The sequence below is a fragment of the Myodes glareolus genome, chromosome 6, assembly GCF_982192425.1.
Source record: "Myodes glareolus chromosome 6, mMyoGla1.1, whole genome shotgun sequence".
NCBI classification, from domain to species: Eukaryota; Metazoa; Chordata; class Mammalia; order Rodentia; family Cricetidae; genus Myodes; species Myodes glareolus.
This window is the reverse complement of record NC_142031.1, coordinates 61726659-61740504: the sequence shown is the minus strand read 5'-3', so window position 1 is coordinate 61740504 and position 13846 is coordinate 61726659. Positions and strand designations below refer to the sequence as shown.

At 49.6% G+C, this 13846-nt stretch overlaps 1 protein-coding gene across 1 annotated transcript; it reads right to left on the bottom strand.

The window, feature by feature from the left end:
* Positions 1–7375: 7375 nt before the first annotated feature.
* Positions 7376–13244, bottom strand: Mycn (MYCN proto-oncogene, bHLH transcription factor). The gene is made up of 3 exons (XM_048439725.3): positions 13033–13244; positions 10977–11866; positions 7376–8885 (listed from the first exon to the last, which is right to left on the bottom strand). Exons 2-3 carry the CDS (start codon positions 11758–11760, stop codon positions 8281–8283), a joined length of 1389 nt encoding a protein of 462 aa, XP_048295682.2. The 5' UTR covers positions 11761–11866; positions 13033–13244; the 3' UTR covers positions 7376–8280.
* Between the last annotated feature and the right edge of the window lie 602 nt (positions 13245–13846).

Genomic DNA, 13846 nt, shown 5'->3' with positions numbered 1-13846 from the left:
CCTTGTGATTCGTCACAATGGACAAGGAACACTACTGCCTGGTTGCTCCGCCAGCATCAGTGACTTTGCATAGTTGATCAGGCAAGAGGGTAGCAAGCAGTAGCCTGCACTTCCAGCAGGAGGCTGGGGCTGACAGACAGACAGACAGGCCTGGGTACCTTTCTTACCCAGGGGAATTACCAAGTGAGGCTGCACTCTTGGAAAGATCACCTGCCAGAGGTGTCAAATAAAACAGCCACCATAGCCAACCTGGAAGTTTGCTTTTAAAGACACTCAAGAAAATCTCTGACTTCAGTATTCTAATGTATTCTAATGCTAATTCAGGGCTTTCAGGCGGAGAGACGTGTTCCGCCAAGATAGATCATAAACTACTAGTTCAGCAAACCCCGGGAAAGATTTCCTTTCTTTGTTCTGTTGGTGATGCAGTCTCATTACGTGCTAGTCCCAGCTGGCCTAGAAATCACACATAGACCAGTCTGAGCAATTCTCCTGCCTCAGCCTCCCAAGCGCCGGGATTATAGATATGCTTCTCCATGCCAAATGTCAAAGATTTCTTTGCAGTTAAATCATTTACAAAAGTAAACTTGGGGTGTCCTTTCTTAGTGCTTCTCCCACTCTGGGGGCTTCTTTCTCCTTTTTTCTCACAGTGGGGGATGGGTAGGGTAGGGGACAGACTTGTCCCCAAACCCTGCCTTCCTTTCCAATAAAAAGACACCTAAGAAAAGCTTCCACATCTCATATCTCTACTCTCTTTTTAAAGTCCTTCTTCTTTCTGGCTTTGTGCCAAAAAGAAGCGGCTAACTCAACCCAAGCAAAGACTCAAGGTATGAAGTATTTGTTGCCATATTCTGTTTTCATTGGAGTAACTGAATTAAACATCGGCTTGACCATACTTCTCTCCAGTTTCAGAGGAAACAAACCTGTGGACCCGGGTCGTTTGTACAAATGATGGCTGTTGTTCCACGAGGGGTGACGGGTGATTCAAAGCTGGGTGGGTGGGACACATACAGAGACACCACCATGCAGAGGGAGCTCGGGTACAGAGTTTATTTAGCGGGTATTTGTGGACAGTGTAAGAGTAAGGGAGGGGAGAAAGACATGGTGGGATAGAGAAAGAGAGGAAGAGAGAGGAAAAAGAGACGAAAAAAGGGAGAAGGAAGAGAGGCAGAAGCTACCTCTTCAGAAGAAGGATGGGGGGGAGCAGAAAGGGACAGAGACGAGGAGGGGGAGGAAGTGATGAAGTGGGTTGGAGACCCACTTGCCTAGGCGGGCAGGGAAGGGGGAGGGGAGATTGGGAGTGGGCGGGGCTTGTCTCTTAAAGGGACTTGGTACCCAGCTGAGGGGGCACGCCCGCAGATTACAACAATGGCTCTAGCTGGCTTAAAATAACTAACCAAGTTTCCCGTATAGTAATAGCAGTTAGACTAATGAGGAACCACTGTACCAAGCAAAGCGCTGATCTAGGGACAGTGGGTCAACCAGAAGAAGCCTACTGTGTATAGAAAGGAGTTTGTTGTCCAGAGAAACCCACTGAAGTTGGAATCCCAAAAGCAAGCTGTAAAGAGAAAGGGTTGCTGCCTTGCAGCCGAAGCAGGGGCTGAATCCGGCCCCCAGTGAGAGCTCATGGATGGCATTCTTGTTTCCGAAGTCTGTCGTATCCCTCACATGGTTTATGGCACTTGATCCTTGCAAGAATCTTGCAAAGTTATGACTTTTTGTATTTTTAACACTGGGGATTGGACCACGGCTCCTCTGCAAAGCTAGGGAGACACTCCATGGATGAAAAACATGCCCAACAACTCTCTTAACTCTTTAAGAATTGAAAACAGCACGGGCCTCAGAGGGAAGGGAATGACCTTCCTTTCGGGAGAAGGTGACCAGCAGAACCGTGGTGTCGCTGTTCACCAGCACTGCAGACATTTGTGGGTTGTTTGTTTGTTTGTTTGTTTTTAAATGTAAAGCTCCGGCTGACTTCTTCATCTTGTTATGTTCAAGGATAACCAAGCTTGAACACCTGATCCTTCTGCCTCTACCTAGGATTACATGTTTGCACCTCAATCTGGAGTTATGTTTCCAGCACTCTAGTCAAATATTCTACCAGCTGAGCTACGTCCTTCTCAGTCGTCTTTTATTTTTAAGGTAGCATCTCTCTATGTAGCACTGGCGATCCTGGAACTTATTATATAGAGAGCAGGCTATGCTTCAATTCACAGAGATCCCCCTGCCTCTGCCTTCCCAGTGCTGGGATTAACAGCATCCTGAAATGATCTTGAAGGCTGTAGCCATCCGTCAGGGTGAATGACTCTCATTCCTCAGGGTTGCAAACTGGGACTCGGAGCTCACCAGCTCCGACCTGTTCCACTCCCAGTCGAGGAACTGACACGATCCGAGTGAATTTCCCAGCCCAAGAGTAAAATGCAGAGGAGCTGGGCCATGAGTCAAGTCCAGTTTCTACTTCCACACTGTCTCCCACAGGCCTGCCTCCCAGACAGCTCAGCATGATAGTTGGGCATACACGAAGTTCTAGGTTTTAGGTCCAACTTCCAGTATCGAAACACACACACTCTCTCTCTCTTGCTTCAGAGAAACTTTATAAAGAGCTCTGCTTGCTTTCCTATCCCTCACAGATTCTTTAACACAGGCCAGGGAGATGGTTGTCTCAGCAACAACAGGCTCTTACCCTGAGCAGGGTGGCCCGAGTTCCATTCCCAAGACTCACCTGATGGAAATCATGAGCTGAGCCCCTCAGGTTGTCCCTCTGCCCTCTGTACTCCCAGTGTGGCGTGCACCCCCCCACCACATACACATACAAAATGAATAAATAAACACGCTAAAAAGATCATAGGATAGATCTCAACAGTTAAGAGCCCTTGCTGTTTTTCCTAGGGGACCTGAGTTCAATTCCCAACACCCACATCGAGTGCCTCACAACTACCTGGAAATCAGCTCCAGGAGATCTGATCCCTTCTCCTGGCATCTGAGAATGTGTGCTGTGCTTGTGTGTGCACGCGCATGCGCGCACATACACACACGCGCGCGCGCGCGCACACACACACAATCCTTAAAATAAAATCTTTTAACCCTAATGGTCTGAAAAATCTCAAGCCTGCTAAACAGCAAAGGGAAGGCCTTGCCCCACCTCAGCTCAGCACACATGCTCCTGTCAATCACTTTTATTCCAGCAGCCCGGGCTGTGTGTGTGTTCCCCAAATATTCATTGTCCCAGCCAGTGCCCATGCTTCCACCATAAAAAAGGCTCTGTTACTTCTGGTCAAAGGTTTCAGGATGGATGCCTTGTATTATGATCCGCCAGTATCAAAAGAGATCAGGTGGCCCTGGTCAGTGGCCTATGAAGAGATTTCCTTTACAAGCAGAGAGAACTAATAAACCATTGTCGGAGGTGTAGATGTTCCGAGGCACTCAGATGCCTAGGCTCTGTCTCTGTCTTAAAATAGCCAAAGCTTATATTCACTTCTTTCCTTGGCGCCCATTTTTAGGTTTCATACGGCCTCTTTTTGGGAACAAAAGTCTGCAACGTTCTCATTGAGGTCAGGCTTGTAAGTTTGCTTTAGTCATTTTTTTTAAATAATTTTTTCTAGTAACATACAGAGGAAACAAAGGAAAAATCCTATTGATACCAAATCTCTCTCTCTTTGTCTCCCCCCCCCCTCTCTCTTTCCTCTATAACAGTGGTTCTCAATCTGTGGGTTGCGACCCCTCAAGAGTTGAACAACCCTTTTACAGGGGCCACAGGTCAGAGATGCTGCATATCAGATATTTACATTATGACTCATAACAGTAGCAAAGTTACAGTTATGAAGTAGCACCAAGAATAATCTTATAGTTAGATGGTTCCCACAACATGAGGTGTGGTGTGTTAAAGGGTCACGCCATTAGGAAGGCTGAGAACCACTGCTCTATCATTTTTTTTTTTTTGCCATATTTTGAGGCAGGGTTTCCTCCCTGAACCCAGAGCTGAGCAATGACTAAAGTTGAGGACCATGAGTTCCAGGGATCCATCTGTCTGCCCCTAAATACCCGCCATACTTGGGTTATAGACACGGCCACCTTTTTATATACATGCCAAGGACCTCAACTCGGGCCCTTATGCTTCCAGCAAGTGCGACCGAATGAGCCCCCTCTCCTCCTCCAGTGGTGTTATTCAATAAGCTTCTCGTACTCTCTTCATCCGTCAAGCATGATGGTAAATGTTGGGTGGACTTGAGGTGATTTAGTCTGACAGCCTGATCATCATTCCCCTGTACGAGTGGGGAACTCTTCAACCCAGAACTTGTGAGTGTGAGAGTCAGACTCGGTTCTGCAGATCCATCATGTTCGGATGATTCTCTTTGAGAAGACGGGCAAAGGAATTAGTGGGAAGCACTTATTCATGTCCAGGGTGAGAGGAAGGAAGACAGACTCTGAATGGAGAACCCAAGTGCCCTTGTTCTGGTGGTGGAACAGTTTTATCAGTCATCTTGGATTTTTCCCCACAGGCCCAAGGACCGGACCAGGTACACCTGCACTAGCTTGCTTCCGCCATCCTCTGAGACATTCTTGACTTCCTCTACACTGGTTAACTTCTTTTTTTATAGCGCTCGCCACTGTTTTGATGCTTTTTTGTTTTGTTTTGTTTGTATGGCTGCTCTCCCTGTCTCCTAGATTATAAACAACAAGGAGGCAGGATGGGGGTGCAGTTTGTGATGTTGTCTCTTTGGTTCGCTTATCTCTCCCAAGCACCGCCACTCCTGACACATGTTAGCATCTAAGTTAGTAACATTAGTTGAGAGGAAAGAGCTGGAGAATTCTGTTGGCAAGAGGGCTCTGGGTGTCACTAAGTAGCAAGCACAATGTCTTTGGTTCTATCCCCAACCCCGCATATAGATAGCTAGGAGTATTGGCTCACTTCTGTTAAGCGGTCCCCTAGAGATGAAAGCCAGGGGATCAAAATTATCCTCAGATACATATTGAGATGGAGGCCAGTCTAGGCTACGAGAGACCCAAAGCACTGGGCTATGAGGACCTCAATGCCGGTCCTGTGTTCTGCGTTGGTCCGAGGTTGCCCTACCTGCGTTCTGAGAAAGGGACGTGATTGAAATATAAACTCTGACCTAATTTTCCCTACCAGGTGAAGTTTCTCAGTTTTGATACTGCAGTCTTCCGGTATTCAGACAATTGCTTCAGCTCTTCTCTCGCTACAGTTTTGTACAGATAACTGAAGAGTTCAGACAGGAACACTTTCCTTCAGCTGGGTGAGGAAAGGCAAATGTGTCTCAAGCTAAGGGTCAATTTTTAGCGAGTTTTGATTTAAGTTTATTTTTATGTGTGTGTGTGTGTGTGTGTGTGTGTGTGTGTGTGTGTGTGTAAGTCAATGAAGTTCAGAGATGTCGGAGCCTCAGATCCCCTGGAGATCAGTACAGGCAGCTCAGTCATCCGACGTGGGATGCTGGTAACTTCAGGTCCTCTGGAAGAGCAATAGATATTCTTAACCACTGAGCCACCTCCTCAGCCCTGATGTGTATGTATGATGCACCAAATGCAGAAAGGTTTATTTACTTATTTTTTATGTTATGTGACATAAAGAAATGGTCAAAAAACTTTGGAGGCAGGAATGGACCCCGGAGACGAAAGAGAGCGTGGGCTTTATGTATAGGCTTCCCAGAAATCATCAAAACAAGAACGCAGTAGGAACTTCAGCTCAATGGCTTCCGTTCTGTTCTATTTCTTTTTACATACTAGAGTTCTAGTTTACATACTAGGGCACACTCAGACCCCCTTTGGGAAGGGGACACAAACAGAGCAATTCATTTGACTGAGGTGTGCAATTAATCTAAGGTCATGTAACTTTCATTTTGTTCCTGGGTATACAGATGAGGTTCTGAGGTTGTGACTTGGGGCTTGTGGATTTGTTGGGTAGAACCTTCATAAAGGGTTGCTACTTTCTAGTTTGGGATTGGGGACTCTATGGGACAGTAAAGGGCATTCTGCTCAATTTTCAACCTTCTCACACCACGAGAGAGAAGCTAGGGAGTGCCACAATACCACAGCAATCATTAAAACAGCATGTGTGGGTATCACCCAGAATAAGGACCCCCATGGCTAACCTCACACCAGTCTGTCCAAGGACCCAGGAACCACCTAAGCAGCTGGAGAGTTCTCACCGGCCCCTGACGACATAACCACACACTAAGCTCTCTGAGCCTTCCTTGGGGCTCCATTTCTCTATAAAGCCAAACTTTTTTTCCCCCCAACTTGAAATTGAAAACCTGATGAATGAAACCTTAGGGAAATCCTGTGTGTCACCTGTTACCCCAAAGAGAAAGATGTCCAACTCAAAAGTGAGAGGTGGATTGCCTCACACCACCCACTTCAAAACTTCTCCACAATCGGCTGAGGAAAAGTCTCCCAGCCCTTTGTGCTTTCCAGGGTCTGTAGCTCTGCCTTCCTTGTAAGAGCCTAACTGAAACCCAGAGTCTAAAAGGTCAATAGGCAGCTTTCCTGCCTCCTCCTTCATCTTCAGCCCTCTGCAAACCATGGGAAAACTGTTCGGTGAATCGGGACTGAGGCCGTTGAAGGTAAGGAACGCCTACGTGTTCATCCCACAGCAGTGCTTAGCCCAGAATCTTGTACTGGTCCTAAATTTCTTTCTTGGACAGGATATCACTCTGCAGCCTTGGACTCACAAGAGAGAAGCTGGCTGGGCTCAGAGTGTCAGCCACCTGAAGGCATCCAACAAACCACTGTGCCCAGCTCCTCCTGGGGAATCTTTAGGCATTTAGCTCCTCTCAGAGAAAACTATTCTCTATTAAAATGTAAAAGTCACCTACCAACCGGGCAAGTATTTGTGTAAAATATAGGCAAGTTAAATCGCTTGCCAGTTTCACAGCTTATTCCGAATGTTGTGTTGGTATCCACATCTCACCTAAAATAATTTAAGAATCAATGTATATGAAAGTGATTTGATAATTGGACATGATTGGCACACACCTATAATCCCAGCATTTGGGAGAGGAAGGCTATCCAAGCTCATCCTAGGTTCCATAGACCAGATGATTCTGAAGAGCTCTCAAATAGAGGGGCTCTAGGGTTAAAAGCACTTGCTGCTTTTGCAGAGAACCTGTGCTTGGTTCCTCGCCTTTCACTCCAGATCCAGGGCACACTCAGTCAAAGTAACTTTGAAGGGCTTTCACAACACCGATTGATTATTATCCCACAGGTTAGGGCCAGTTATCTTAATGTTAACTGTTTTAAGAAGCGGTTGCTAACCTGTAGAGCCCACAAATCCATCTCCTTCTACCAAGTGGGAATAGCACCCTCCCCCACCAGAATTCCAAAGGCCCAGAAGTCTACCTAGGGAGGAAAACGGAGACTTGCATCATTTAACTGCTATTTATTTTCATAAACATGAGGTATTTCAAAGTGCTATAAGGTGCAGCACTAAATATATACATTTGAAGAAATTAAACACAGAACTTTGCCATTTTACCCAGTTCTATGCACCAAACATGAACAAATACAGTAACAAGGAAGAAACAGGCTAGGAAAAAAAAAGGAATATATATATAGTAAAATTTCTTTACAAAAGTTTCTTAGTTCAAAAAGTGATAAAGTAATATCTACTCAAAACTTTCACAACTCATTTTCATACGAAAATATAAGTATCAAATTTAGTTATGTATCAGCATCATATTAAAGTATACAGGCCGTGTAGGAATTAGTACAGTACATAACAGATTAACAATATATTTGTATACAAAACATGCTCCTCAAACATTGAGGTATTCTTACAGTACTTAGGTGTGAACTTCCAGTCTAATACTGGCCGCAAGAGCCACCTCTCATTACCCAGGACGTATACAAAAGGCGGTGTATCAATGGTATTTACACAAGTGTTCCCAGGGGCATCGAATGGCAAACCCCCTTCTGTGGCATCTTCTGGAACTTAAGCACCATTGTAAAAAGAAGGAATGACTGTTTGGAAACTTGGACCGGAACAAGGTGACTTCACAGCCTCCTGAAGCTCTCAACTGTCCCGGAACTTCCATGGCTGTCACCAGGTGATGTGGAGGAGGAAACAAGTCACCCAGCATCCCAGAACTCAGTTTCCCCACCCTCCCCAAGGTCATGGCAGAACCCCGCGTCCTGCCCCCTACCCAGATCCAAACTCGACAGGGGACCGATTTGAAAGTAAACCAACATTCTTAATGTCAACACAATGTTTGTTTAAAAAAAAAAAATCAAAATGTGCAAAGTGGCAGTGACTGTCCGTGTGAGAAGCGTTTAGCAAGTCCGAGCATGTTCGATCTTCTTTAGCAACTGCTGCTGCCTGGCCTGCAGTTTCTCCTTTTCCAGCAGGAGCTGGTGCTCGTTGGCCTGCAGGGCGTGGACGTACTCGGTGGCTTTTTTCAAGATGACCACCTTGGCAGCCTTCTCGTTCTTCACCAGCTCAGGCACATGGTCCCTGAGCGTCAGGAAGCTGGAGCGCAGGTCGTTGCGGCGCTGGCGCTCCAGGATGTTGTGGTTGCGGCGACGCTCGCTGTCCTCCGAGTCCGAGTTTCGGGGACTCAAGTTCTTAGCTTTCGCTGGGACAACATTCTTGAGGGGGCGTGGAGAAGCCTCGCTCTTGAGTTTCTTCTGCGGTGGTGCGTCCTCGCTCTCGACATAGGGTGAGGGCGCAGCATAATTGTGCTGCTGATGGATGGGAACACAGCGCTTGAGGATCAGCTCGCCAGCCTGTGCTCGCCCCACACCCAGAGCTGAGGTCTTGGGACGCACAGTAATGGTGAAGGTGGTGACAGCCTTGTTGTTAGAGGAGGAACGTCTCTTCTCCACGGTGACCACATCTATTTCCTCCTCGTCATCTTCCTCCTCGTCATCTTCATCATCTTTAAGGTAAAAAAAAAAACTTAAGGTAAAACATTAACATACACACCATTATTTGGGTCTAGAGACAGAACCTCAATAGGTTTGGGCAAGATGCACACACACACACACACACACACACACACAATATTCCTTCCCCAGGGTTCTATTCTCAATTTCTATGTTCTATGGAAGGCTTTTAGCAAGTGAGGTGGGGCCAGCAGAACACTTGCCTATCGTGGGAGGACACGCCCCCCCAACCCTCCACACAGTTCCATCACTGGTGTCAAAAATAAGACCAAAAAACTTTGACCAAGTGACAGAACTCCAAGAACCTGGGCTTGAGTAATGAGAAACAATGGGCAGTGGGATTCTGCAAAAAGCTACCTAACCTTCCTCCATCCTCAGTTTCCCCAGCTATTCAATGGGGGTAATAGCACAGCGTTCGAGTTTGGCAGACAATGTGTAGACTTGGCGACAGATGCTCTGTAATAGGAGCTTTTAGCATAATCACCAGCCAGTCTGCCCCGTGGATTTATTTATACACACTTCCACAGCCACCCTTCAGACTGGAGGCTCCTCATTTGGTGCAAACACATGGCTGGGTTTGATTTTTCCATCCTTAAACTCGAGGAACAATTTCATTGACTACGAATAAACAACCTTTGCTCTAGGAGCTCTACACAGGAAGCAGTTTTTCATCTCGGCAAAGATCAAATCTCAGTTATAAAGCTCTAATCCACAGTAGCTACACATCATCCCAACGGGAGCAGCGCCCAAGCAGCAACAACAAAATCCTATGTGTTTTCTGACTCCTCGTTGACTAGCATGCTAGGAGAGAAAATTATGGTTTTAAAAAAAATGCAAGCATGCAAATCAAAACATCTTCTGCTTGATCTAGCTAGGACCGGAAAGCTGAACAATTGGGAGGTTTCTTCTGAAGCCGAAATGTTAGGCTGTTCCAGTCTGTGGGTCCCTTTAAGCCAGTGTTTTGGTTTTCAGCCAAGAAGACAGCTGTTGGAAGGAAGTGTTTCCTCACCGAAAGCTGTCAAGGCACAGACATTAAAGGGACCGAGCCCTTTCAAAGTGCAGGCTTATCACCAAGTTTCCTCCCGGGAGCCTCAGAACAAACCCTCCACAGCCCAGAAGGAAATTTAGACTTTTTATGGTGAAAAACACTGGCTTTCAAGGTCTAAAAAGAGGGTTAGTTACAGCTCCAAGGACAAGGGCACACAGGATTTAAGTAAATTGTTGGTGGTACTTCCTCAGCCCCAAGGAAAAACCTTAAGTAGCGCCCCCACCTCCTTCCGAAGAAGACCCAGATAAATGCACACAATAGAACCGCTGAATGCTTGCGGGTTGTGTACATTCCTAAGGAGCGGCTGCGGAAAAGACCCGCCCTCACCTTCAAGGGCACTGGGTTGTGGAACACAACTCAACTCAATTAGGTCAGAAATTCCAACTAGGAAACGCAACTGGACCAGCCCTCACCCAAAACCGGAAAGAGGATCCCTGAAAATGTACACAACCACTAATGCACTTGCTGCCAGCTGCTGAACTGAAGTGTGTGGGTGTGTGTGTGGGGGGTGCCCCCACCACCACTAGGTCTTTCTGATCCTGACTTGCGTCAGGCACAACGCCGCCTGCTGGCCACGCACCAAGCGCAAATAACCCACCACCCACGGAGGGCCCACAGTCCTGGAGGTGGGGGGGGGGGAATGGGAGCCAGGCATTCTCCTAACTTTTGGAAGCCTAAGTGGGATTGTGCACAGCCCTCATCTTTTGGGAAATCTTTCCCCTTCCCTGTCCTAGCCTAGAGGGACCTTTCCAACACACTAACAGGTTTCAGCCTAGGTAGATTTCCGAGCCCACATTCTGATTGTGCTGGCCACCAACTTTTCCCACCGGCAAGCCTAGAGCAAGGATTTCCGCAGAGGATAGATCAAATTTAAAGGAAGGTGTAGCTGGGGTTTCCAGCCTCTGTCCGGGGACAGATGAGTAGAATAGGACCACCGGCACGAACCTACGATAACAAAGGGACCGCAGTCTCCCCGACATACACTCCCCGCCCCAGGATCCCAAGGAGGCAACAAGGACCCTGAACCAGCCTTTACCTGAGTCGCTCAAGGTATCCTCTCCGGAGGTACTGAGGGCCTTGTGCTCGCCACTGTTGGCAGGACGGCCGCCTGCACGAGCAGGAGCGGCCACCGGGGCAGCAGCCGGAGCAGACACAGTAGTGACCAAAGCGCTGGTCGCAGGGGCACTGATGGGGGCAGCGGACACTGGTGCCGGCTCACGCTTATTCACCGGGAAGGGGAAGACCACGGCGGGGTCCACACACTCGGCAGCCGGGTGGGAGAGGTCGGTGGGCAGGGTGGCCCCGGTGCGGCCAGCACTCGCCGTCCCGCTAAGGGCACGGCCCCCGGGGCTGCTGGCACTCACTCCCGGAGCCGGGCAGGCTGTGCCGGCGCCCGGGGGCCCGTGGCCGTGCTGCAGCTTCTCATTCACCGCACGCTCCAGCTTCTCGCGGGCGGAGAAGCCGCTCCACATACAGTCCTGAAGGATGACCGGGTTAGGGGTGAGACTACTCAGTCCCCCCAGACCGAATGCATCCTCCTCTGCCGGATTGCCCCACAGATCGGCCTCCGGCAGCAGCATCTCCGTAGCCCAATTCGAGGGCTCCGGGCTGTGCTCTGGGAAGGCGCGGCTGGGCGACAACGGGGGCGTGGGCAGCAGCTCAAACTTCTTCCAGATGTCCTCCCCCGGTGGGGTCGAATCGGGACCGCCGAAGTAGAAGTCATCTTCGTCCGGATAGAAGCAGGGCTGCAGCGAGTCAAACTCGAGGTCTGGGTTCTTGCAGATCATCCCCGGCATGGTGGACGCGGTGCAGCTGGGCATCTGTTCGCCTCCCGGGCGGTGACTGACCACTTTCCTCTCCGCTCTTTCTAATGTGGGGGAGTGCTTCCTTCCCGTGGGGAGCACAGAGTCGCGCCAACCTCCAACACTACAACCAACAGACAGACCAAGAGAGAATGAGCCAAGGGGGGTGGACTGGTGGGGACAGGCAGTGGGCGCCCCCCCCCCAATCTCGCCTACAAGCTTCCCAGCCTTTCCCACTCACTGCTCGAGAAGGTGGAGGAAGTTGAGCCTCTCCTCCACTCCCTCCTTTTGTGTACAAGCTGTCTAAGACTGTGGGTGGGAGGGGGCTTGCAGATGCAGGGGGTGGTGTGGCTCGGCAACTTTGGAAACTGCCGTTTCATTCACACAAGGCACTGCCTGGGGGAGGGGGTAGTTCAAGCTACAGATCCTAGTTCTTACTAGCTCGATAGCCCCTCTAGCACCAGTGCAGGACCCAACTGCTCAAAGGAAGTCCAGTTACCGTGCACGAGACTGGACTACTACCTTCCATTTTTGCAGAAATAAGATGCGGGAGCGCAAACGCTAACGGGGTTCGGGAAACTTTATTAATTATTAAGGGCCTTTCTCCAAACAGATCAACACAGACTCTTACATACAAGCCCCTTCCACACAGCGCCTTAATTCCGGCAGATACCCTTGGTGCTCATCTTATGCCTATATCTTATTTTGACCCTTTGCAATTTTCTCCCTTTGGAACCCCCAGTCTCTTCCACCGAAAAGAGGCTGAACCCCATTCCTAAGAACAGTGCAAGGGCGCCCGCGCGATGAGGGTCGCCGGAGAGAATCGCGTCCCCTAAGCGGGGGCAGCCGTGACCTACATTATCACTCAGGCGCCCTAGCTTCGCCTAACCCCTTTTCCTTCCTTCCCGCGGCACCTTTTGGAGAAACCCAGCTTCGGGTGAGGACGCACCGGCTCCCAGTCAGCTCACACTCAGGCTAATCTTGTAGAGCCTGGCGAATTTCTTTTCGCTAAAGCTATCTCTCTGCCCGGGCCAGGGCTGTAAAAAGGATTAGGGCGGGTCTCTCCCAGCCAGGGTACCTACGGGTGCTGAATTAGCTTTTCAGGGAAAGCCCCCAGATGGTTTTGTTTCGAAAGCAGATCCACACACATTAAAAAATAAAATAAAATAAAGAAAAGAAAAAACCCGGCATATTTGGGCGCCGGGTGCAGAGCCCGGTTCAGGGGTTCGCCTAGCCGCAGCGCTCCGGCGTTCCCCCGGCGCTCGGAGCTTTAAGAGTACCGCTTCTTACCTCCCGCAGACTGCCGGGGATCCGGAGGCGACTCGGCGCTGGGGTCTCCGGGTGGGCTGAGGGGGCGGCGGCGGGAGGGGGTTGTCCTCGGGCGGCTGCAGTGTGTGCGCGCTTACGCCTGGCTAGCGCTCGTTCAGCTCCAACCCAGTTCCCAGGAGCCCCCCGCATCCACCCAGCGCGTCCAGACAGATGACTGTCACTGGCTGCGCTTTGAAGCTCGGGGGATATTATTAACTGAAAAAAATCTGACACACCCGGGGGGCGGGGAGAGAAGGGGGCTGTGGCGCAGACGAGGGGGAGGGAGAAAGGCAGAGGCAAGCGCCTTTACCCCGCCCTCTTGATTTCCATAAAAATCAGGGGAGGCGCCAAAGCCTTTCGCGCCAAAAGCCATTTGCTTTTTTTTTTTTTTTCTTCCTTTTTGCAGACTGCAGGCTGCAAAGCTGGGAAACCCGGGGCGTGCTCCTCCCGCCCTTTTGGACCCCCGGGCTTGCACCCGACGCTCTCGGCGAACCAGCTTCGCGCCGAGCGTTGTTGCGCAGCACCCACCCCATGAACCTGGGCATTACTTGGCTTTTCTTTTTTTTCTTTCTTTTAAACCCCTGGGTGTGTGTTGGGGGGGGGGGGTTCTAGCCTGGTCCCTGCTTGCACTGCCTTTTTGTGTGTGTGTGCAAGCTGAGCTCCAGGCCAAAATGGAACAAGGCCTGGCAGAGGGGCTGTTCGTGTGTGATCTCGAAAGAAGGCGACGGGAGTGCAAAATGGGAGGCCGAGGACGCGCCCACGTAGGAATGAGACCGCAGGAGGTTTCTAGTTTCAA

What these genes read in the sequence shown, in the direction of transcription:
- Mycn (XM_048439725.3), bottom strand. Translation starts at nt 11,760, where the DNA reads ATGCCCAGCTGCACCGCGTCCACCATGCCGGGGATGATCTGCAAGAAC. An exon ending in GGATACCTTGAGCGACTCAG is followed by an intron (nt 8,886 to 10,976) that starts GTAAAGGCTGGT and finishes TTTACCTTAAAG; the next exon opens with ATGATGAAGATGACGAGGAG.